Source organism: Euprymna scolopes, chromosome 36 (genome assembly GCF_053919585.1).
Source record: "Euprymna scolopes isolate OS-2025 chromosome 36, ASM5391958v1, whole genome shotgun sequence".
Taxonomy (NCBI): domain Eukaryota; kingdom Metazoa; phylum Mollusca; class Cephalopoda; order Sepiida; family Sepiolidae; genus Euprymna; species Euprymna scolopes.
This window is the reverse complement of record NC_136517.1, coordinates 71,171,809-71,198,546: the sequence shown is the minus strand read 5'-3', so window position 1 is coordinate 71,198,546 and position 26,738 is coordinate 71,171,809. Positions and strand designations below refer to the sequence as shown.

Here is a 26,738-nt window from a genome sequence, read left to right as displayed (position 1 = left end):
AACACAGCTTCAATATCAACCCTACTATTAGACTCATTTGCCCCTCGAAATCAGATATAGGACTGGTTAGTAAAAACATATTAGATAGAATTATCCCCAAAATTAAATCCATAATAAAATACCCACTATGGCAATCTTCAAACCAAGTAATCGACTGGTTTTCTAATATTCAAAATAAAAATAATATTAAATTTCTTTCTTTTGACATTGAATCATATTACCAATCTATATCACCTATCCTACTTAATAAATCTCTATTAATGGCACGAAAATTAACTAATATAACTCAAGACGAAACTAAACTAATACTTATAGCTAGACAGTCTTTAATAACATTTGATAATAAATATTGGACCAGGAAAAATACCCCTAACCACTTCAACATTTTAATGGGATCGACGGACTCGACTCAGGTCACTGATCTAGTTGGCCTTTTCCTTTTAAATGAAATACATTGTATACTCCATAAACAATTCAAACTTGAAGGAGGGCTATATAGAGATGATGCACTTTTCATAACGAATTCTACTAATAAAAATTATGAAAATGCAATTAAAGCTCTACATAAATTATTTAAAAATTATGGACTTAGTATAAAAATCGACCCTAATAAAAAAATTGTTAATTTCTTAGACATAACCTTAAATCTTGAAAATTCTACCTTTGAACCATACCATAAACCTAACCAATCACTTCTATATGTCCACAATCAATCAAACCACCCTAAATCAATATTAAAATCAATAGTTCCCAATATCGCTCTAAGAATTTCTAGACTGTCTTCTACTAAATCAATATTTACCAAAAATGAAAAATACTATAATGAAGCCCTTAAAAACTCTGGATATAATTCACAAATTAAATTCATAAATGAAAATGATAGAAACATAAACTGCATTAAAAATAAACCTATTAAGAGCGTAATAACATATAATATGGCAATGTCTTCCCGTATACGAGTTAAGAAAAATAACCAGGAGACAAAAAAAGATAAAACCAAACTACAAATATTAGATAATAATATAAATAAACAACAAACTAAAACCCGCAAACGTAAGAATAGACACAAGGAGATCCTATGGTTCAACCCCCCGTATTCCAAAAACCTAGAAACAAACATAGCTAGAGAATTTTTTAAAATATTAGATAAGAACTTTAAAGCCCCCCATAGATATAATAAGATTTTCAATAAGAACACAATTAAAGTCTCTTACTCTACTATGCCTAACCTTCATCAGAAAATAATTAGCTCTAATAATAATAAAATTAATAAACTACAAAATGCAACTATACAAAATACATCGGACTGTAACTGTAGAAGAAAAAATAAATGTCCCCTACAAGGCTCATGTAAAATTAAAAATGTTATCTATAGCTGCACAGTATCAAAAACTCCAAATATACAAGAACCTATCAACAGCCATAACTCAACTACCGAATTAAATAATAACACCAACTTAAATCAATCTACCGATCAATTATTAACCAACCCACCACATTATAATCCAACAATAGACCTAACGGAAAATAATCATAATAATCAAGAGGTAATATATATTGGTTCCACATCTGGCCCAATAAAACATAGAATTTCAACGCACAAACATTCTTTTAAAAATAACTCTCTATCAAACCAAACTACTCTATCCAACTATATTTGGCAACTAAAAAATAGCAATATTTCTTTCAACTTAAAATGGCAAATAATTGAGACTTGCAAATCATATAAACCAGGAGATAAATTTTGTACATTATGTACAAAAGAAACCGTAAAAATTTTAAAATATGAAGATATAAAAAGCACAACCAAACTAGTAAATTCAAGACACGAGCTTCTATCGTGTAATCATAAACGTTGGTTTAAATTTAATAAATATAAACCACCTTAAATCATTAAAAATTACTCATTAGTAAAAATAGATTTTTTTTTTTTTTTTTTTTTTTTTTTTTTTTTAATAAATTAAGTTAAACCAATTACCGCCCTTAGACTCGTAAATCAAATAATAAATAAAGCCATGACAATTATCTCCCCTTAAAAACTTGCAAAAAAAAAAAAAAAAAAAAAAAAAAAAAAAAAAAAAAAAACTCTCTCTCTATAGATATTAACTGTGGCGTCTCTAAATCAAAATACGCTAACGGAAACAATTTACTGCACGAGCGTCGCCCTTTTAAAATTCATCATTCAATAAAATAAAAAGCTATAGCAAACATCTAAATGACTACTTTAAATACAGTTCCTGATTTCAAAAAAATGAAAACCAAAAGGTAATTATATATATATATATATTTTTAAATCAAATTTATTATGTAAATTCAAAAATATATATATTTTTTCTACTCATTTCTATCTCTAACCTATACCAATTTCCTTATTAATTTTCTTATAAATTTTATATCCAAACCTTTTACTTCAATTTTTCAGATTCATCTGCCTTACTTTTAATGCTAGGTTTATTTTTGGTGTCTTTTCAATTCAATAGAAATCCTCCTAAATTTGCTGATGAGGAGACCGTGCTTACCAAAAAAACTATGTATAATTATTCTACGTGACTTCATGTATACCACAAATAAAAAGCACGGATTTCCGAAACGATCGTACAGATAATTGACTTTGTTGTTGTTCCTTCTTATGAAACTGATTTTTAATTTAATTAAATTTTGATTTTAAAATTTTAAAAATTTTAAAACTTTTAAATTGTAAATCACATTACTTAATATATATATATATATATATATATATATATAAATGAGACTTTGTGTGTATGAGGACACTTCTAAACCTAAATACTCAACTTGAAATTTAGTATATAGGTTATCCAGACATGTGGAAAACTTCTTAGTCAGTTTTCATTTGGAAAAAATGGCTTTTAAAGAATCAAAATTGAAAAATTGGTACATGGATTTTTCTGTTTGCTGTTTCACGAGTGCACATGCATGAATGGTTCATATTACAGATTGCTTATGTTAAGTATAAGTTGGTTTGAAAACACCTTTTTAAAGAGCGTGTCATGCTGGCTAAATGGTTATCATACTTGACTCACTGTCTTTAGTTTTTTATTTCAATCTCAGCTCAAGTATTTTTTTTTTTACTTACAAGAATTGAATTGTTTAAAAAACATAATACTCGCATGTAGATGTTTCAGTTTCTTTCCATTTTTTTTACTTTATTTTTTTTCTAAAGAATTTCAATTTATTAATGGCTACAGTATTTCTATTTATAATAAATAAGAATTCTGTATTAATTAAAATATAATATTTATGCATATTTTATGACTGGACAACGCTAAGTGGCCTGCTAGTCTATCTATATATATAAAAGCGAAAATTTATGTGTGTATGTATGTTCGCTTTTCCTCGATGTCCACGAAAGGCTTCTTTCAAAGAAGCGCTTACTCGCTTCACAACTTTTTAAAACTTTTTATATCATCTATAAATTGTAATATCTACGAATTATCCACCGAGCTCGCCTCTCTATTTAATTTTATTGACTTTCAAACGTTAATTATTCCCCATTTCCCGCATCGGCACGCGTTACATTCGCTTTTCGGTATAAAAAAGCGAACCTCGACTCTAATCACAGGCCCAGAGCCGGTTTGGTCAATGTCGACTTTGTCATATCAGACTGTAGCTTTCATTTCGCTCCTCCTAATAAACAGGGAGCGGGTTTTTAAAAACAAACAAACCCATTTATTCAAAACTGTCCCGCACAAAATAACTGCTGAATACCTATCGCCGTCACGTCAATCAAAAACGCGCACCAGTTTTTTTTTAAAACACTTTACTATTTTCCAACTGCACGTCATCAACGCTTCGGCTTTTTTTCACATACCCCGAAAAACACCCAGGCAGCGCCGGGTACCCCTCGCTAGTATATATATATAAAAGCGAAAATGTGTGTTTTTATGTATGTGTGTTTGTGTGTCTGCTAAAAACTTTCGACAGACACAACGAAAATTCACAAACTCCGTATCATATCGAAGCCCCATCCTTCGCTTAAAAAATATCGAAAAATTGGCCAAAAACGTTAATTTTTCACCCCGAAATCGACAATTTTCGACAGGGGGGGAGTCAACAAAAACAGTCTTCTCGTGACGACGACTGGTTCTACACATGTGCCAGATGACGTCATGATCTGATTTACTTTAAATAGTTGAAAAACTGAACAAATTTCATGTACATCGCGTTAGGTCAGTTGATTAGCACGTTGGTTCATTATCTAAATGGTTTGGGTTCGAATCGTGGTGTGAGATGTCTTTTTTTTTTTCGATTTTTTAAATTTAAATATTGAACCAGTGTTATTTAAGCCATTTTTCACATAACGTTCGTTTTTCTGTTTTTTTTTTTTTACTTCGCTTTTCCACCTCCGACCACACGCCCAAAAACACCCGGGTACCCACCGATTTTTTTAATTTTAATATCGAAACAGGCTTATTTAAGCCATTTTTCACGTGTTCGTTTTTCTGTTTTCATCGTTTGTTTGCCTTACGTTAGTTTCTTTGTGGTTTTTTTTTCGATGTTTTGATTACACCCACCCCACCCCACCCCCCGCGCTTAAGTTTTAACGTTTTCTTTTTTTACTTCGCTTATAACAATGCTTACGTCATCGTCGTCGTAACGCTCGACGACTTCCGTGCGCCCACCTGTCAATTTGTGTTCTTACTTAAATAAATTCAAAAATCTTTCACTAACTCATTCTGGCTGGCCGATTTTATTTTCAAACTTCACCTCAGGGCTTCAGGTTCGATCCTACCAACTTTTACTTCCCCCCCCCCAGGTTTCTTTTTTATTTAACACCACACACACCGCCAAACACCCGGGCAACGCCGGGTACCCCTGTTAGTATATATATAAAAGTGAGAATGTGTGTGTGCATGTGAGGATACTTACTCAATTAATTTTTGATCTACAGGCTTGAAATTTGATATATAGGATATTCAAACGTGGAAATCTTTTTAATTGGTTTTCATCTGGAAAAAAGTGCTGCTAAGGGGTCAGCGGATTTTTATCTGTTTGTCAACTGTTTCATGAATGCACATGTGTAAATCATTTATGTTGCAATATTTTGGACAAAGAATGGGGTATGATCCCACACAGTCGGACGATTCTATTTATAAACGATGCTGCTAGGAACTGACGAATCGAATTAATTCACGTTCTGCTACCAACCAATCAGAAACCAGAATTGCTTCATAAATATTAAACCTTTTCTGGAGCAATTTCACATGTTTTTTTTCCGTCTCGACACAGTAAGAATATTTTGCTCTGCGGAACTGTCTACTGCAAACAAGTCACCTCTCAGGACTTGTGTGTAACAACGAACCATCAGAAACTGTTCTGTCTACTGCAAACCAGTCACCTCTCAGGACTTGTGTGTAACAACGAACCATCAGAAACTGTTCTGTCTACTGCAAACCAGTCACCTCTCAAGACTTGTTTAGAACAATGAACCATCAGAAACTGTTCTGAAACTAGTTTACTTGACAGATTCCTTATGTTAACAATTAGTAAGCTTGAAACCACTTTTTAAAGATTGTGTCAAGCTAGCCTAATGGTTATCATGCTTGACTCACTGTCTTTTGGTTTTGGTTTGATCTCAAGTATTTTTTTTTTATTTACAAGAAGTGAACTGTTTAGAAAAAATACTCGCATGCACATATGTCAGTTTCTGTATGAATTAAAATATAATATTTATGCATATTTTACGACCAGGCAATGCTGGGCGGCCTGCTAGTATATATATATAAACTGTATCTACCCGGCATTACTCAGAGGTATTTTTACTTTCATTTTGTTATTTTTTCTTTTCTTTCTTGTAATTAATACAGGTTTTTATCAAATCATTCTAGCTTAAAAAATGTTCAATCTGTAAATACATTGCGAGTTTAAAAGAATTTTTTTCTTTTAGGTTAAATTTGAAAATCTTAGAAAACCAAATCCTGCTTTTATTAAATGAAAAATCATTTGTTTTTTTCTAAGACTTTCGATGGCATACATCCTTATCAAAGGAGACTTTGTTATTTTATTGTTTTGTTTTTTTTTCCCTCCCTCAAACTTAGTAAGATCATCAAAATAACAAAATAAATAAAATTTTAAAAAAAAAAAAAGTCTTCTTTGATAAGGATGGAAGTGTAAGAAAAAAAATTTCATAGTGTATTATTTAGGTTTTTTTTTTTCAAATTTAATCTAGCGAAATAATGCTTTCAAAAACTATGACTAACTCCTTCTATTTAATTTTCCAAAATTTTCAGTCCAGAAAAGACTTCTATTCAACAGTTTCCAAGTTCTGTTAAAATTTCCATCATTTTTTTCACTGTCTGCTAGAATCAGATCAATTTCTTTTTTCTATTCCAGGTGTCTGCTTTGCTAGTTTTAGCTCTGGTTTTGGAGAAGTAACATTCCTTAGTCTGACATCATTTTTTCATAAGTAAGTAATAATATATGCTATCATCATTTATATCATTTTTATTTTAATTATACAGTTTGAAAATGTATTAATTATTCCCCTTGCTGACCAACTCTCTATGAAAAAAGATAATTATTGTAGTAAGATACTGATTTTCCAGAAATCCAAGATGGCTATTAAATAAAATAAATGACTCAATATTTCCCAAAGGTTTATGATAATAACATGCACCTACTCTGAACAAGTATCAAGTAATCTACTAAAAAACTGCCAGTTTTTTTTTCTCTCACATTTTTCTTAATCACTTCCTCCCATGTTTTCCTTGGCTTTCATCTGCCAACTGACCCTTAACTGTTCTACATCTAATAACTCAAACACTTTCATCCAATATAGTATTATAGTTTGCGCATATCTCTTTACTGTGTCCAGATTTAATCTTCCTTTCAGTGTAACATGTTACATACAAAAATAAAAAAATTAAAAAAAGTCCGGGTCAGCATTTTTTTCTTTTTTAACAAACGTTTTTATTACCATTACTTTTTCGCCTCAACACCACTTAAAAGTCTCTCACTTTTCTTCTTTCTCTGACCGCATGTCGGCTACAGCCAGCCCATTCTCATCCCCAACTTTACAGATCCATTTTCTTAAACCTCAACTTTCTTTCTGCTGACCACGTGGTGCATTTTTCTCCTTTTCTTTTTCCCTTTTTTCTCGCACACACTTCCTAATTTGTATATGAGTGTTTTTCAGCTGCTGCTGCTAATATCTTCACAAGCCAGTCATCTTTTGCTGCTGCTGATATTTTCCCTCACACTCATATGCACTATCTTACGTCAGGTCATATGATCTAACTATTTTATAAGAATTTTGAGATAATATTTTTGTATAATACTCTGACATAAGGCCTTTTGTGGTTCCGTAATGATGCCATTCATGTCAACATGGCAAACCATCATTCGTAACTATGAATCATAATCGATGATGAAAAAAGAAAGAAAAAAGTGTTTAAACTGGAGAAATAAACTAAGAGATTTTTACATTCATATCATTGACAATTCTACAGCAACAGCCAGCAAAAGATACAACGCATACAAGTGAGTCTTTTCATCATCATGATCACCGGTAAAAGAAAATATGAAATAGCCTACAAACATTGTATGTCAGTATTGTTGAATGTTATAAATAAATCTAAAACCTTGTTCATAATCATCAGCTTATCTATCAGTCCAGCAATGATGAAAATGAAATTCAAGATAAATGCATAGTTAACACCAAGACGCTTATGGAAGAATATGTAACAAATAAATGCTAATCAAAAATAATTTAATAATTTCAATTAAAAGAAAATGATATTTCCAGTTTAAAATCTGCTTTAAAAAATGATGAGAATCATTTTTTTGTTGTTTTTAATAAATAGCTGTATTTACTAAATGTCTTCCTCAATTGGTCTGTGGATAATCTACAAGAAATGACATAAGAGTTATTTTTAGTTTCATTGTAGCAGTATGTTTTTGATTTTTTTAAAAATAATTATCGTATCTGACCTCTGTTGCACTTGTGAAAGGGTCAAAGTTATCTCTTTATATTGTGAATTTGGCTTGTTAGCTATAAAGTCAGATATTTTCTTAGATTTTAAATGCATGTTGAGTGAAGAAATAGAAACAAATATTTATTGAGTTTTGTTTTTAACAGAAATGTGGTATCAACTTGGTCTTCAGGGACCGGTGGTGCCGGGGTGTTTGGTGCTTTGTCCTACGCTGGCCTCACACAAGTTGGAATCAGCCCGAGAAACACTGTGTTAATAATGCTCATCATTCCAGTCATATTTGCATTCAGGTAAGTCATTGCAACATGTGTTGAAAAAAATATAAACACAAATTGTAAGTTCAACAAGCAGGGTCCAAGTTTTAATGGAGCTGTTCAGCTCATTTTGCACTGAGGTTCTTTAAAAAGGTATGAACCTATTTTCTCTCTATTGTCAGCTTTTATTAAAGTGGAGTTGACAAAATGTAACTTCCCAAATAGGGTCATTTAAACTGGATGCATGCCAAAATAAGGTAATTTATTTTGTATGCTTAAATATGGTCATTAAAAATGAATGTACGCTCAGAATTAAAGTGGGTGTATGTTCAAATAAGGTAATTTAAAATTTGTATATGCCCAAATAAAGTCATTGAAAATAGATGTTTGCCCTAATACATATATTTACCTTATGCTAAATATATGTAATGATAGATCCAATAATAGATCATTATCATATGGATAGGCATTCAAATAAGCTACCTCATGACTGGTAAACAGAAATATTTAAATTCCAAAGAAATGGTAAATAAAAACTGAGTTAATGATTTTTCATTGATCTTGGATACATTTTGTTAAAATTAATATTTTAGGAGAGTATTTATCAAATAAAAAGATAAAATCTGAAACAAAAATGAATTTTTTTGATTTTCGTTATAAAATTTCAAAATTTTATTACTTGTACGTAACATAACTGTAAACCTACACTTTATATAGTAATTAGTGGTAACACTACACATCTAAAACAAAAAAAAATTAGTTTTAATGTTCCTAAAATTTAAACTAGAATTATTCACATGGACCCATGGTGCAACGGATATGTCAATCTTTTGTAGGTTGAAGGTTCAATCTTCAGCGGGCGCGATACTAAGAATATAATTAATAATTATTTAAAACTTCTACCTAATCATGGTTGATGGAACAAGAACAATAAAGAGTTTCATTAAAAATTCTGCACAGATTGTAGAGTTCAGCATAAAAGATTCCCAAGTTTGACAAGATGCATCTGAAGAAGGTCGGCAGCGACATCAGCTGAAACGTAAATGTTGTGACTCACAGTCCTTCTTTTTACTCCCTCCCATCGTTGCCTTTCTTTGAAGGGAACAACTTGTGACCCTTCACCGCTGACACCGGTACTTTCCTTTTCCCTTTCTATGGGGTGACTACCATGAGGGCTTAGCTGCTACTGCCTCAACATTTCTTTCCTCGACGTCAGACCTTTGCTAAAAGTTTTGGTTTTTCCCGTTTCCTCATTGCGACTTTGATTTTCTTTTCATACTTTTCTATTTCGCTGATATTTTGTTCTCTGGATTTATTCAATTCTCCTGTATTTTGAAGCATTTACTGCATTCCTTTCCATCCAAGCTTCACGCTAATTCTGTATTTGTTCTTTCTGTCTGTTTTCAGTTTTTATCTTCTTTGATTTCAATAAACCTGTTGATTTAATGATAAACTGTCTTCAGAGTTTTAATTTTGGAGAGGTGTTTATGCTTTCTCTCGTAAGACTTCAAACACACTCTAGACAATGGAGCATGTGGTCTTTATGAGACGGAACAGTTATCCTAACACCCATAAGAAGAGCATTCTGAATAATCCAAATTATTAAAAAACTTCCAAATAATATATGATATCACAAAGTTTAGTTTGATTTAAATTTCTGCACTTGACAGGCCACAATCCCCAGCTAAACTAAGATGTGTAGTACGTCTAAGGCAAATGTTTCATTTGTCTGCTTTATCAATGTTTTTCTTTTGTTTTCATCTTAGAATAAATCAGATTTCAAGTGTAACTGATTTTTTGGATGGAACCATATATTTACCAATCCAACTTCCTGTTTTGGAAGTTGTCTGCAATAAAAGTGTATGTTTATCTGAAAACCCCACTATATTACATTCCATTTATTGAATTTTTTTTTAATCTATTATGTAAAAAAAACTTTGTAAAAATAAACCTATTTTTTAACTATGTAAAGTAAATATTCATTTTTTCCCATTTATTTAAATATTCATTTATTTTCTTGTACATTTATTTAATTTATTTTAAGTATATTTAAAAAAAAATTACTTTTAGTATGAATTATTTTTATAAATAAACATTTATTTTAAAATATTATATTTATTTAAAAAAATGTTCAGTAACTATACATATTTCAATGAAATCAGTTTTTGAATATTATGTGTTGACCGATATTTTCATTGGAGTCTTCCGATTAAGTTACACCATTTAGCATGGATGAATTTCAAAACAGGAAGTTGCTTGGATTGGTTACGCTGTTCTTTCTTTTCACTCAAACTAAAAATGTTTTCTTCATCTTTTCCTTCAGTTATTTTGTATTGCTTAAAAAACCTCCAGTTCTTCGATCGATCGGAGGAAATCTTTCCCGGCACATGCAGCTAAGTTGTAAGTAATTCGGATAAAAGTTTACAACCTTCTTTTCATTATCTGTCACTAGCAGTTTAACCTGGTGTTGTCTGGGTACGAAATATGCTGAAAATTTAATTTGTAAAAGTTTTCATGTTCATTATTATTATTATACAACACCCACTTCACAGTCAGTTACAGCCAGGAAGAAAAGACAGGTGAAAAGAATGTAACACATTTTAGCAAGCAATGAATTGCTGTTTAAGGGGGTAGGGCTAATGAAATCAAAGGGCATCAATTATTTGAAACATTCAAACAAGTTATATGAAGGATTAAACAAAATCTGAAAAAATACATTATATTGAAATGATGAGAATGAAAAAATGCGATAGATATGATATGGAAAAAAAGTGAGAAAATGAAAAATATGAGAAAATTGGGATGAAAAAATAAGTTATTCCAAATGAGATTTGTGTGTTTGTAGATTGAATATCCCAATTCTTTATTCAGTCCTAAGACGTGAGTGTTGGGTCTTAGATGAGTTTAGTTTCATATTTGCATCTTAAAATTAAAGGCTATGAGGATGTATTTGATGTTCTCCATAGTGTGGTTTAGGAGATTATAATTCATAGCTACTTATATATATGTATATTCTTGTTTGGCTTGTCAAGGTTTCGGTCTATATGACTTGTTCAGAGCCACTATATGTATATTAAATAATGTAATGGCTCTGAACAAATCAAATAGACTAGTTACTGTAAGCAAACACATACACACATTTACTAATAACTAACAATAACTTTTGAAACAGATATATACTGACTTGCTACCTGATTGTTGTCCTCTTTTTTTTTTCTTCTGTTTAACATGTTTTACCAACTTATGTTTGATGGTTTCTTAGAAATTGATTTCCAAAGAAATCTTTGAATTGGTTTTTATCTTTCTATCAAGTTCATTCTTGTCACTTCCTCCAATGCATATTTATAAAAGTTCCGTCAGTATATTTGATTAATTGCAAGTAGATGAATCTCTCACACAAGACTGGAGTGATGTGCTTCTTCCCTTTTTTAAGAAAGGTGATCGATCCCTACAGCAATTACAAAAGCATCAGTCTCATGGATATAGCATCAAAGATCATTTAGACGTCTGTACTACTGAGATGAACTCGAAGATGACTATACGACCTGTTCAAACCAATGTGGCTTTTGGCCTGGAAGAGACTGCACGATTAAATTTTTATGCTACTGAGAACCCTTGAACAACACTGGTACTACCAACAGTGCACGGTCATTTGCTTTGTGGATTTTGCTACATTATTTGACTCAATGAACTGAGGTGCATTATGGGAGATGATGTATGCAAATGAATTTTCACCCAATCTGCTTGATCTCATCAAAGCATATTTTTGCTCCACACACAAAAAATTTGCTGCTATGTCTGAGAATCAAAATTCTTTTTACATTCACTTCAGAGTTAGACAGGGGCGTGTTTTTTTTGCTCACACTGCTCTATTATGCTATTGACTGGCTCAGCTGCAATGCACTTGCTGAATTTCCTGGTGTCTCAATTGGTTGCAATTTTATCCTGACTGATCTTGACTTGACATAGCTATTCTCAGAGAAAACTTTGCCAACATTCAATCAGCCACAGAAAAAAATGTACCATTTTTGCCTCTAAGATTGGTATGAAGGTAAATACTACAAAAACCAAAACTCTTCTCTACAGGATTCTTACTCCAAGAAAAGCATGATTCTTCTTAATGGGAAAATCCTAGAAGAGGTTGATTACTTCAAATACCTGGACTCAATGTTTGCCGCCATAGGTCAGGGGTATAAGGACATCAACATCCAAATCAATGTCTGACATGCTTTCAATCGCCTACAACTCTGTCTGTGACTTCATCCCAATAGCCACCTTGGAAATCTCTGTTCTATGAAAACTAACTCTGAAATTCTTTGCTAAACTATTGATTTTGAACATTTCTATGCATTACTTGAACAACTTTCACAAACGCTTGCCCCTAATTTAAGCAAAACTTACTAAACAATATCTCTTGGTACTTTGTTAAAATCCACAAAACCAAAATACAAGTTCTGCTTTTTATCAAAATACTTCTCTTGTATTTTCCACAGGAAAATATAGCATCAGTAGTACTTTGTCCAGGCATAAACCCAAACTGTATTTCATCAGTGAATCGTACATCTTATTTACTGCTCAATTATCTTCTCAACCACTTTCAGGATTTGATCTATCAACATTTTAAACGTCTGAAATTCTTTACTCTTGTGACAGTTTACAATTGTACTAAGATTCCAGTATTTTAGAACAGCACTTTATTTTATGATCTCATTTATCAAGTCTGTGATCATCTTAATGCCGTTTTCACTCACAGCCTTCAACATTTTTGTAACAACAATCTTACCTTTTTTCATCTTACTGCTTCCTGTACCATTTTGTTCTGAATTCTTACAGCTAAACCAAATATTGTTTCTGCACCTTGGAAATCTCTCTTCTATGAAAACTAACTCTGAAATTCTTTGATAAACTATTGATTTATGTAATTCCTGCTTTTCTTTCTTTTCTTGGATAGCAAGTCCACCAAGGCTTATGCTTTCTCCTAAAGAGAAAATGATCAGAATTGTGGTAAGTAAAATTTATGTATCAAGTTTTCATGCCATAAAAATTTGTCAAATTTAAATTAACAAATGTTGAACACTTCATACTGTATTGATTTTTGTCCAAATGCTGATGTTATTGATATCTACATCTATATTGATTGATTAATAAATACTAACATACCTATATCAGAATTGTAAAATTAATCGCCTGATGATAACAGTTTTATGACCCTTTATAAAGATTAAACTAAAGATATAATGATACTAAACTTTGTGTTTAGAATCCTTGTTATAATTTTAATCAAAATCTATGATTTGATTTTGACTTTAGAAAATGTCTAAAATTTAAGGCTTAAGCTTAATGAGTCTTAAGAAGAAATTGAAATTCATGGAATCTTGCTTTATTTGTGTTTAATAACTTATTCTAATCTGAAATATTTAAATTTTATATTGGAAGGATGTACTCATGTATTGCCACCTAAAACTGAAATTTGAGGATTATTCAACCGATTATTCAACCGATTATTCAACCGATTATTCAACCGATTATTCAACCGATTATTCAACCGATTATCAAAATTTCACATCAGATATAAAGCTTCACTTTTGTTTTTTTTTTGCATGAAACTAAATTAAATAAAATATAACACACGTTATAAACTCTTGCGTCTAATAGATATGTTCCCTAAATTCATAATGATTGGTTAATTAGTTTAAGAATGAATCCTTTACATATAAATATATTTGTATACCTAACTTCATATGAATAGAAGATATCAACAATATTGGAAAATTGAATATTATTTGAAGTATTGAGATCAACAATATTGGAAAAGTCTTCAACTATTATTTTCAGGCTGTCAGATCATAATACTTGCAGAAAGCAACATTTCATGTTTAATGATGCAATAATATTGGATGTGCTGTATAGGGAGAAAAATTATATTACCGATCATACCAAAAATAGTAAAAAGAAAGTTTGATAAACTGTGTTTTATTTTATAGGGAAGAATGGGGTATGGCTTTTCCTTATTTAAAAAATGAATGACAGATTTTTATAAAATTTGGAACATTTTAATCTTGTAATATGCTATGTAAAAGTGTATATAATTTTGATCAGAAGATGTACAAAAATACTGTGAGATCAAAGGGTGTATAATATATAATAAAATAATAAAATAAAATATGGTATCAATTGATATACAATAATATTTATGATCAAGCAGTGTATTAAGTTATTAAGGGATCAAAAGATGAACAATAATATTATTGTATCAAATAGTGTACAATAATATTGCAGCATATGTTTAATAACATGACGGCATCAAAGGAGGTATAATAATATTGTGGAATCAAAAGATGTACAATATTATTGTGCTATCAAATGGTGTATCATTTTATTGACGGATCAAAAAGGGTGTGTAATAATATTGTGCGAGTTACATATTTGTACAAGCTGTATAATCTTATTTCATTTATTACTTGAAAATTATAGAAATTTAAAAAAAATAACACAATAGAAATATCGATAGCTTGAAGCAGGAGTACACGAGTGTATTCCTTTATTCCCGAGAAATGCTGATTTTCTTACGAGATAGTTAAACTGGAATTTCATTCCTTTCAACCTAATCAATGGTACCTATATCTTTGCACGTCACGCCAAGTACTAAATATCATAAAATGTCAAAAATAAGAAATAAAAAAATGTGATATGGTTTTACACGTATGAAGATGTTTTGTTATATAGTCATCTATATAACGTGTGTAACATGTCACCTGAATGTGCGTATATAACATAACATATTGTGATCATATAGTGTTCATATGTTTGTATCACTGTTCGTATCCTCTCTTCAGTGTTAAGGATACACGTTATGATGCCTAGTGTCTGTGAACATATATTTATAAGTGTATGTACAATTTAACAAACGGTTCAACAAATGTGGATATAGATTAATTTACAAGCAATTCCTTACGAGATAAATAAACATCTTTCAGGGGGGAGAGGGTTATTGAGGCCAAAAAGCAGGGAACCTACCTTCTGCTGTCAGTTTGTCTTGACTGACGGTTTATAAGCTGCAAGAAGATTTCCTGAGAAATGACAATCAACATTTGGGTTATTTTATGCAACTGCCCCCCACCCATCTTTGCAGTTGCACGTTACTCTTGGTTCCTATATCTTGTTATGTGTCCACTTTCCATCTTGATTAATCTCTGATTCAATCTCCCTCAAACTGCCTAATTCTAGATACACATTTACTCCCTGACTCTAACTGCTTATTTGTATATATAAAAGTATCTTTTTTAATTCTTTGACCACATGACTACTAATTAATGTTAGGTAGCACAAAAGAACAGTCACCTTATCGTTGTCACGTAATCCATTTATTTATGAAAACAAAAATTCCTAAGTTTGTTTCCAACATTCCATAGTTGTTTATATTGCTTGATACAGAATTCCATCATGACTCAACATAACTGTTTCTCTCGCCAATTTCCAAACCCTATCAAAATCTTGTTTTCATTACCATTGTTCTCTATTACATTTTTAGTATTCAAAACATCTAAATTTCTAATAACAACAATCATAATAATAAATTTCTAATAATAACAATCATAATAATAAATTTCTAATAATAACAATCATAATAATAAATTTTTAATAACAACAATCATAATAATAAATTTCTAATAACAACAATCATAATAATAAATTTTTAATAATAACAATCATAATAATAAATTTCTAATAACAACAATCATAATAATAAATTTCTAATAATAACAATCATAATAATAAATTTCTAATAATAACAATCATAATAATAAATTTCTAATAATAACAATCATAATAATAAATTTTTAATAATAACAATCATAATAATAAATTTTTAATAACAACAATCATAATAATAAATTTCTAATAACAACAATCATAATAATAAATTTCTAATAAAAACAATCATAATAATAAATTTCTAATAATAACAATCATAATAATAAATTTTTAATAATAACAATCATAATAATAAATTTTTAATAATAACAATCATAATAATAAATTTCTAATAACAACAATCATAATAATAAATTTCTAATAACAACAATCATAATGATAATCATTAGGTCATCCAGCGATGCCTGGCCATCCATAATATAACAACGTATCCTAATTCATTCTTGAGCAATTCAAAATATTCCTACTAGTTTTACATAATTTTAAAATTAAGAATTATCTTTTATTTTTGCATTTCAGAAACTTTTAAAATATATGGTTCCATTGTGTTTGGTATACATAGCTGAATATTATATCAATCAAGCTTTGGTGAGTTCCTTTTTCAAAATAATTGTTATTCATTTACTATTGTGGGATACCACTTTCAGGTTTAGACAATGAAATAGTAAGAATGAAAAAAAAACAATGGTCACAATGGCAACCCAAACTTCAAATGAAATTCCTGTTCCTCAAACATTCCCATGACTTTTGAGAAATTTCCAGCATCAACACTTTCTCTCCAAAAAAACTGCTTTCGATCTTTTTAGTTTATTCAAGTCAGTTGGTCTCCACACATGTAAAAATTGTGAATAGAGAAGCATTTCTTTTTCTCACACAATGTGAAAAACATCTCATTTGTAGAGTTGAATGTAATAATCAAAGAAGAAAGCACCTGTGTGTGTGTGTATTGTGCAGTTATACAACTTACCTTCGGATGGGATCTGAGAGAGAGAGAAATTAAAGACGGCAGCAATGGATTTATAAGGTGTAGTCTCATGAAATCTCACGAGATCTCATCTTCCACTGCACGCATATGCAAACAGAATGGGGTCAGTTTTCTATAAAATGCTTGTTGGCAGAGGCAGTGGGGAGAACACATACTGGAAGTTGAGAAAGTTGACTGACGAATTCTAGCTGAACTTTTGCTTATCATATTTATTTTATTTTGTTTTGCTGTTTACCAGCCCATTTAACTGCAAGTTCATATTTTTTTTTCATATGAATATATATTACAATAGAAAAATACTAGCATGAAAAGCAATATGGTTAAGCTTAAAGTATGCTGTGAAGCTTTAAAGCAGTTCTAAATGACTAAAACTGCCACTTAATGGAAAAGTAAAGGACTAGTCATTAAAACTGAAAAAGTAAAGGACAGGATATTTTAATAAAAACTATAATAAATTTATAACTTAAAATATTGCAACATTAAGAATTTTTTTTTTTAATTCAATTTATGACATTATATAATCAATTCTTAATGCTGCAATATTTTAAGTTATAAATTTATTATATTTTTTACTAAAATATTTTGTCCTTTTCTTTCCCAGTTTTAACAACTTTTCCATGTTTAAACTTAACCATATCACTTTTTATGCTCGCATTTTTCTATTGTAATCCATGATTTTTCCATAAAATCACTTGTTCTTTGTTTAATTTCAGTCTTATCTCTTGCCTCCATAAACACATATGTAATAACAATGTACGGCACTCGTCTGCTTTCAATAAAATCCCATCAATTATCTCCCTTTTATGCTTTCATTCCCTCTGTTTCACTTGTTACTTCTCTTTTCGAATTAGTAGCAACAGTAGTTGCTGAAGCGATGTGGTTGTTATGAAAAACAATCATAAAAAGTGTCACTCACCTCCTTACATATTTTTACGGTTTTGAACACCAGAAAATTCATCATAACTTTTGTTTTACTGAACGAAAATTGAAAAATGTTTTTTTTTCACAATATAGCTGAGAAGGTGATCTATGAACTGTAATAATTGTTTGAAATGTGGTAAAAAAATGAAGCTTTAAAGCAGTTCTAAATGACTAAAACTGCCACTTAACCATATATTCAAACACGGTAGTGTTTGAATGATAATATAAATATAATATTTTCAGTGACTACAAAAATCCAATCATGTTTCAATCATAGATTTTTTTTTTTTTTTTTACATAGGCATCACCACTTATCAAGGTCAAGAAGCCACTCGAGGATAAGGGTTAAAGAGTTTACAGTAGAAATTGGACAATATAGTAATCGTTAATAATGGAAATTCGGTAAATTTGTTAACTTATATAGAACGGTTCATCAAAATCTTGTTTACGTTAGACTTGAAGACAACCATATTGTAGTCAGTTGGAAAGCAGGAAAACGGAACACAATTCCATAGGCATGCAGTTCTAAGAAAGAAACTTTGTTCATGGAATCTACGTTTAGGTTTAGGCACAGATAAAGAGTGGGGGAAATTAGTGATAGTGTTTTCTGCTAGACGGGTGTTTCTTTTGAAAGTCTGACGAGCATAGATTGGAGCTCAGCCGAGTACTTGCCATGAAAATAATGATAAAGCAGAAACAAACTGGCAACATCTCTTCTATGAGAAAGACGAGAGCCATTCATTTCAATTGATGCCAGATGGGGATCATGATGTAAAGATAAAAGCTTGGTTTTAGATGCATTAAAAGTAACAAGCCACCTCTTTCCCCATTGTACCACTTGCTCAAAATCAGAGGAGAGAGAATCAAAGAAAACCTGGTCGTTTACTGTCTTAGATGTGCTACCATAGATAGTAGTGTCATCAGCATAAATGTGTATGAATGATGTAAGGATGTGATTTGGAAGATCATTGATGTAGATCAGGAAGAGAGTTGGGCCCAGGATGGACCTCTGAGAGACTCCAGCATTAATACTGAGAGCTTCTGATTTCTGCCCATCAACCACTACTCCTATGAACCTATCAGAGAGAAATGATTTGATAATTGAGAAGACATTTCCAGCTATACCGTAGCTGGAGATCTTGTGAAGTAAACCTTTATTCCATACTCTATCAAAAGTCTTTGATATATCAAGAGCAATTGCCCTAGAAAGGTTGCCTCCGTCGAGAAATTTGCTAATCCTATGAGATATAACTGTAAGCACATCTGCTGTAGATCTAGCAGAATGGAAACCATATTACATGTCACTAAGAAGGTTATTTTTGCTGAGATGGTTGATTACTTCTCTCTTTAACACATATTCCAGCAACTTACTCATGACGCACAGGAGACTTATTGGCCTGTACTGAGAGGGAGATGAGCGATCACCTGAATTCTTAAATACAGGGCGTACTGATGAGATTTTCCAGGGTGATGGGAAGCAATTCTCCTTAAGACAACATTTAAACAGTTTTGTAAGTATGGGCGCTAGTTCTGGTTGAAGTCTTTTGAGTACTATAATTGGAATACTGTCAGGGCTGGTTGCTTTACTGGAATCAAGGTTTTTGATTAGCTTGGCAACATTACGTACAGGTATTTGTATATCACATAGCATGTTTTCTGATACAGGAGGAAATATTGGAGGTTGGCGGCCTTGGTCGCAAAGGGTAGAATTAGCTGCAAAGTTCTTAGCAAAGAGTTTGGCTTTGTCTGATGCTGACAAGATGACCTCAGGTCCATCTATGAGAGTTGGAATAGAACACATGCTTCTGTTCAGGATTCTGTTTGCTATTCGCTAAAACTAGCCGCTGCTCAGCTACTTTGGACTTGACGGACTGAGCATACAACTCTATTGCGTTCTTTATTACTTTTTTACAGTGGTTTCTGGCAGTCCTAAAAGTGGCTTCAGTCTCAGTACATTTATTACGTTGGAAACAATGAAAAAAGTAATTTCTGTGTGCAGTGGTAGCAGCACATTCTGGAGAAAACCACGGCTGGCTGTTAGGTTTTTGCTGGAATTTTTTCAAGGGTATGAAATAGTCTATACCTACAATTAACCATTCGGTCAGGTCTGATATTATATAGGACACATCCTTTTTAAACATCGAATGTAGAGGTAGATTTGATATAAATGTACAGAAGCTATCTCAGTCTGCCATAGAATATCGATATACTGTATGATGGAGAGGTGCATCTGAGGACTTATTACATTTCATTTTTATTTTAACTGATACAATTACCAGTCGGAAGATCCAAGTGGAGATAGAAGTCCCTCAGGGGTCAATCATGGGCCCAACTCTCTTCCTGATCTACATCAATGACGTCCCTAAACACATACTTAAATCATTCGTTGACATCTATGCTGATGACACGATCATCTACGGCAACACATCAAAGGCTGTAAATGACAAAATTCTCTCTGATTCTCTCTCCTCTGATCTCGAGCGCGTGGTTCAGTGGGGGAAGACGTGGCTGGTTACCTTTAATGCATCCAAAACCAAACTCCTATCCTTACATCATCAACGCTCTGATCCCCATCTGGCATCCATTGAAATGAATTGCTCTCGTCTTGGGGAGGCCTAATGTTTTGACAAGCTTCTGGGTTTGACCTTTACTCCTGATCTGAAATGGAACACGTACATCAAGTCTGTTGCCAAGGTCGCTGGAAAGATGGTGGGATCCTTCTACCGCTCCAGAAGATATCTCACTACTGATGCAATTCTCTATCTATATAAAAGCCAAGTACGTCCAAGGATGGAATACTGTTGCCATATCTGGGCAGGAGCTGCTAAAAACAGCCTATCCTGCCTTGACAGAGTACAAAATAGACTTTGTGGCTTAGTGGGGGATGCCCTTTTCTCTACCCTGCAACCTCTCTCCCACAGAAGAGACGTTGCGAGCCTATCCTTGTTTTATCGTTATTTACATGGTAGGTGCTCGTCTGAACTCCAATCTCTGGTCCCCCCTCGCCAATCTTTCACGAAAAACACCCGTCTAGCTGAATCCACAGTGAAAAATTTCCCCCACTCTATATCTTTGCCTAAATCAAAACGTGGATTCCATGAACAAAGCTTCTTTCTTAGAACTGCATGCCTGTGGAACTCTGTTCCGTCTGCCTGCTTCCCACCGGACTACAACTTGGATATCTTCAAGTCCAGTGTTAACAAATTCCTCATGAACCGCCCCCTTAAGTAAACACTTCATCAAATCTCCACACTAACGTAATGTACTTGCAATAACCCTTATCCCTGAGTGGCTTCCGTAAAAAAAAAAAAAAAAAAAAAAAGAAGGGAAGCTGAACACAGTTCAGGGCAAGTTGTGAGAAAGAGGTCTAGGAGACTTGCATACTGGCCGTCAGTATTGGGCACACGGGTGGGTTCATGAACAATCTGAGTGAGGTCATAAGCAATGGAGAAATAATGACAGAACCACCCCTCATCATCGGTCTTGTTTGAGTGAGTTAACCATTCCACATTGTGAACATTGAAGTCTCCACAGACATGAATATTAGCTGAAGGATGCACAGACAGGACGTGGTCAATCTTCTCAGATATGCTTTTAAAGGTAGTAACTCTGCTGTTGTGGGGGCGATAGAGAGCAAATATAAATGCAGTAGTTTGAGCAAGTGCAACCCGGAAGCACATATAGGGTAAGTTGAGATCTTCTCTGGAGATGTCCCTACCACATGGAAAGCCATCTTTTATATAGGCACATGTTCCATGTCCATGGCGATCTTTGGGGTCAGATTTGGAAGTTAAATTAGAGTATCCTTTAATTACGAATTCATCTAGGGAAATAGTATGTCCAATGCCAGTTTCGTTTAAAAATTATATGTCTGGTTTAGTTTCCTGTAATTGGGTTTCAACCTCTGGAAGGTTAGAACGTATATCCCTGATGTTCGAGAAGGAGACATGGTAGCGGGGGCCTATGTTAGAAGTTGGAGATCCGGGTTTAATCGTGTATTTTTTATTGAAACTTTTCATGATGGATCTCATTAGGCCACAAGTTGTTCCATTTGTCATGTTGTATCCCATCCTTCCTCCCTCTCTTTCCAAACCCTAACCCTAACCCTCTCCCATCCTTCCTCCCTCTCTTTCCAAACCCTAACCCTAACCCTCTCCCATCCTTCCTCCCTCTCTTTCCAAACCCTAACCCTAACCCTCTCCCATCCTTCCTCCCTCTCTTTCCAAACCCTAACCCTAACCCTCTCCCATCCTTCCTCCCTCTCTTTCCAAACCCTAACCCTAACCCATCCCTCCTCCCTCTCTCTCCAAACCCTAACCCTAACCCTCTCCCATCCTTCCTCCCTCTCTTTCCAAACCCTAACCCTAACCCTCTCCCATCCTTCCTCCCTCTCTTTCCAAAGTGTGATAAATTGATACAGTAATTGAGATCTGATGAAATATCCAACAGGATTTTTTTTATTCATTCTCATTCACATTATTCTCTCACCAATTGAAGTTCGTATTCAAAATATTTTTGCACTTCAGTCTTCATCGCTTCATGTTTAAAAGAACGCCCTGAGCCTGCTCCTAGTTTACTAAGCCAATAGGGCCACTGATGAAAGTTTCTGATGTTCAGAGTATTAGTTTTTTAAATTTAGTATTTCAAAAAGATTATTTCAGTAAGAATAAAATCCTTTGTATTTAAACTTAGCTTAATTTCAATTGATCTGTGCAATTGAATTATTTTCCAGTGTAAAAATATGTAAGGGAAGAGGGAAAAAAGGAAAAAAAAGATTTATCAAAAGTACATAATTTTGGTTCAAGTGATGTAGCTTCACTAACTGAATCTTTTAGATTTACAGAAATAAGGAAAGCAACATTTACATTAAAACAGCTCCTCAAATAGCATAATGAGATCTATCCCTGGACATAAATATCAACAAAATAAGGGAAAAGGGAGAAAAACAAAATTACAAAGTCTTCTTCTCTGATAAGGGTGGATTAGGGTTAGTGTGGATGCTACTAAAAGTCTCAAGAAAAAATAATTAAAGAATAAAATAAAATAAACTGATTTTTCATTTAATAAAAAATTATACAGCATTGCTCGGTTTTCAAAAATTTTCAAATCCAACTTTATGAAATAATGCTTTAAAAAGATGTGACTAACTCCTATAAGTTTTACAGATTTTTTTTTCAATAATAAATTTATTCAATAAATATAAAATTCATCATTCTAAAAAATATAAATGTTAGATTTAAATTTAAAATTGATTTCGTTCAAATTTTGACAGATTTTTTTAATAAGACCTACCTTGTCCATAATAATGTTAGTGACATTGACTTTTGTGTAAAAACGTGAAATTCTTGAAACTGTCAATAAAGGAATAAGATATTGGAAGAATAAACACTTTTTTATATTTGTCACAAATGTAAAAGAACACAGCAAAACTCATAAAGATCAGACAATGGACAATAAATTCATAACATTCATAAATTTTAAAATCTTTCATAAAAATTATAGTTTTTCACAAATGATAATATTGAACACAATTTTTTTCATTACAATTGCTTGTCAATAATTTTTTGTACATTTAAAAAATATTAAATTACTTGATAAGGCCACAAAGTCAAAAGATCTTTTTACATGAAAATTCATACATGGTTCTCATCACTTTTTAAAATGCTGATCTTATTCTGATTATTTTTTTTCATTAGTTTTTCTTCCATTTTCTAATCGATAGTTTTATTATCATTGCAGTTTGAGTTATTATATTTCAATGGTATTTGGCTGACTCCTGCTGATCAATATCGTTGGTAAGCAAATTCTTACATGTGTGTGTGTGCGTGGTGACTAGTTTTAGTTGTTGTTTTCCAATTTTTTTAGGTGTCTATGTTTTGGTATGATAATCTTTTATTGGCTATTAGCGGGTGTACCGACGTTGTGCGGGTGTTTGTAAGTGTAAAAAAAAACATGACGAACCCGAAGGCAGAAAAGAAAGTGAAAGAAAACATGATATTTTACCGCTTCATTAGGGAGACATAGGAAGTGAAAAGCGTTTAAATTTAGTGATGTCAATCAAAAAGTTGACTTGCAGAAATGAACGTTGGCTGGAGGCCAGTTCAGCTTTCCGACGTTTCATTTCACCACGATGTTGGGGAAAACCAGCTCCCCACAAAAAGGAAGTGTCCAAATGAATAGCAATTGTCTGATATGAGGGGTTTCTCGACATTGATCAAAGCTGATTGCTTTCTGGACATCCCAGCATGAAAGGCCAGGTAGGTGCCTTTGCTTTCGATTTAGTTTTGTTTTTACACAAAAAAGCCAAACAAACATGTGAGAGGAAGGAATAACAGGAATTTTATAAAAGTCGATGTAAATGTAGATACGACGGGCGTTCGCAAATCGTAGATATTATGATCTAGGGGGTATATAAAAAGTTCTAAAGAATAGTAACCCCCTGAGAAAAAGCCTTTGCTGGACATACAAAAACACATGCGGCCATTTTGTCTTATATATATATATATATATATATATATATATATATATATATATTTCTCACCTCGTTCATTAATGTAACTCAGAAGAGAAGACACTAACAGAAAATACAATCATTTTATGGTTCGTCAAAATGATCAAAACCATAAACAGGGGAAATTCTAAAAGTTTTATTTCAATGAAAAATCTCGTACAGATTGTCATATATGAATAAATAATGCTGGTCTACAAATATTTTGCTGCCAGGAAGTTAAATGATTTTGGATAATTCTAATATGTTGAATAGAAAAAAATCTGATCCATTTTTTTTTTTTTTTTTCATTGGGTCAGATTTTTGGTGTACTGGAAATGGAATCATTTAATTTTTAAAAAATTCTTTTCATGAAATTTGAATTGCATAAATTTCTATTTCCTCAAATTAAAATCTTACCATTTTCTTTTATCTTATAGTATCACCTTTTACCCCCCTCCCTCCAACATTACTCATAATTTATCATAGATATACGTCACCATCACTTTTTTGTTTTTAATTGATGCAACAAAAGTAACAATCATAATGGTTTTTCTGTTCATTCAAAACAATTGGCACACCAAATATTAAATGTTTCTATAAACAGTTAGTTCAGTGTTTCAACCTCTCTTTGCAAGTGACGTTGACTTTTGTGTAAAAACGTGAAATTCTTGAAACTGTCAATAAAGAAATAAGATATTGGAAGAATAAACACTTTTTTATATATTTGTCACAAATGTAAAAGAACACAGCAAAACTCATAAAGATCAGACAATGGACAATAAATTCATAACATTCATAAATTTTAAAATCTTTCATAAAAATTATAGTTTTTCACAAATGATAATATTGAACACAATTTTTTTCATTACCATTGCTTGTCAATAATTTTTTGTACATTTAAAAAATATTGGATTACTTGATAATGCCACAAAGTCAAAAGATCTTTTTACATGAAAATTCATACATGGTTCTCATCACTTTTTAAAATGCTGATCTTATTCTGATTATTTTTTTCATTAGTTTTTCTTCCATGCTTCTGCTATGTGAGGTGCCCATTATTTGTCCTAGCATCACTATAAACTATGCAAAATAAAATGTTTGTCAATTTTCATTGTTTTTTACCAAAGTAAATTCACGAGAACTATCAAATCACACATCAGAATTATTCATGCATTTTTGTTTTGATGTAAAACTGGCTCTGGTCAGATGCATGTAATGAATTAAGAGTTAAAAGAAATTTATAAATTTTATAGATCTTAAAAAAAATGTACACTAATCTTTTCCTTGCATAACATATGGAAAAATGTACTAAACAGGTGTTTATACTAATACAATATCCTAATGTAACTATGTACTGAAATACTTCAAACTATACAATTTTAAATATAATTCATATAAAACTATCAATTCTATTGTAAACAGTGAAAACTTGTTTCAAAGCAGATTATACAATCATCTTAAATGAATCAAGTCATTAAACGAATATCAATTTCAAAAACAAGAAATCTTGAGTTGTTTGGGTGAAACTGACTTTTATATTTGAATCCAGCAGCTTGAAGTTACTTGAAAATTTTTTTTTTTTTTTTGTTCACCAGTGTAATCACTGTCAACACCAGAGTTCGAACACTTATCTCTGGATAATGACATGAACAGCCATTATTTGATATAAATATGCAACTGACAATGGTGTTAATTACAAGTTCACTATTGTTTGACTCTGATTATTTTAGTTGTGTGTGCACCTGGTCAGGGCAATTCAGTATTTTCTAGTTATATTATGTTGAATGTTATGGATAAGTTACTGATATTGTTTTTATTGATTTTGATTCTTGTTCTATATGGTATATGAATTACATTGAATTTTCTATATATTTTATCTCTTCCCTCTCAACTCTGTTTAAGCCAGCATCATTAGGGACACTTACTTCAAGTAGGGTTGCTACTTTCTTCTTTTTGTCCCATATCTTTATATCAGGCTTGTTGAAATTTTAATAAAGAAATAATTTTTTTTTTTTTTTTTATACACACACATTCAACATTCGACATTTAGCAAGAGGAACGCACTCTTTGACCGGCCGTTTGCAGGTCACTTTATCATCATCATCATCGTTATAATTCCCTTCCAGCAGTCTGCTACTCTCCCTCCCTCTGAAGAGAGGGGTGAGGAAGAGAGGAAGAAAGGGCCTTTGCCTATTTTCATCAGTTCGAAGATCACCTGCCTGTGAGAAGGAGGTTTTATTTAGTGCTCTGTCAAAGAGATTTGACGTTAAATTCATTATTTAAAAAGCATTATTTTAAAAAGCATTATTTTAAAAAGCATTGGTCATCAAGTCTTGATTTTAGGCAGCCATTATCAACATCTCCTGATCATAGTAGAACAATTTTCTTTTCATCCAATCTAAATATCCTTTTGTTTATCGTTA

The 26,738-nt window shown here is 31.9% G+C and overlaps 1 protein-coding gene across 2 annotated transcripts in view; it reads left to right on the top strand.

The window, feature by feature from the left end:
• The window catches only part of LOC145260575 (battenin-like), a 141,221-nt gene that overhangs the window by 83,118 nt on the left and 31,365 nt on the right, over positions 1–26,738 (top strand). For both annotated transcript variants that reach the window (XM_080118853.1, XM_080118854.1), the window contains exons 8-13: positions 6,352–6,424; positions 8,096–8,239; positions 10,527–10,603; positions 13,155–13,207; positions 16,439–16,507; positions 23,565–23,620. In XM_080118853.1, coding sequence (XP_079974979.1) covers positions 6,352–6,424; positions 8,096–8,239; positions 10,527–10,603; positions 13,155–13,207; positions 16,439–16,507; positions 23,565–23,620 — 472 coding nt within the window. The remainder of the gene's footprint in view (positions 1–6,351; positions 6,425–8,095; positions 8,240–10,526; positions 10,604–13,154; positions 13,208–16,438; positions 16,508–23,564; positions 23,621–26,738) is intronic.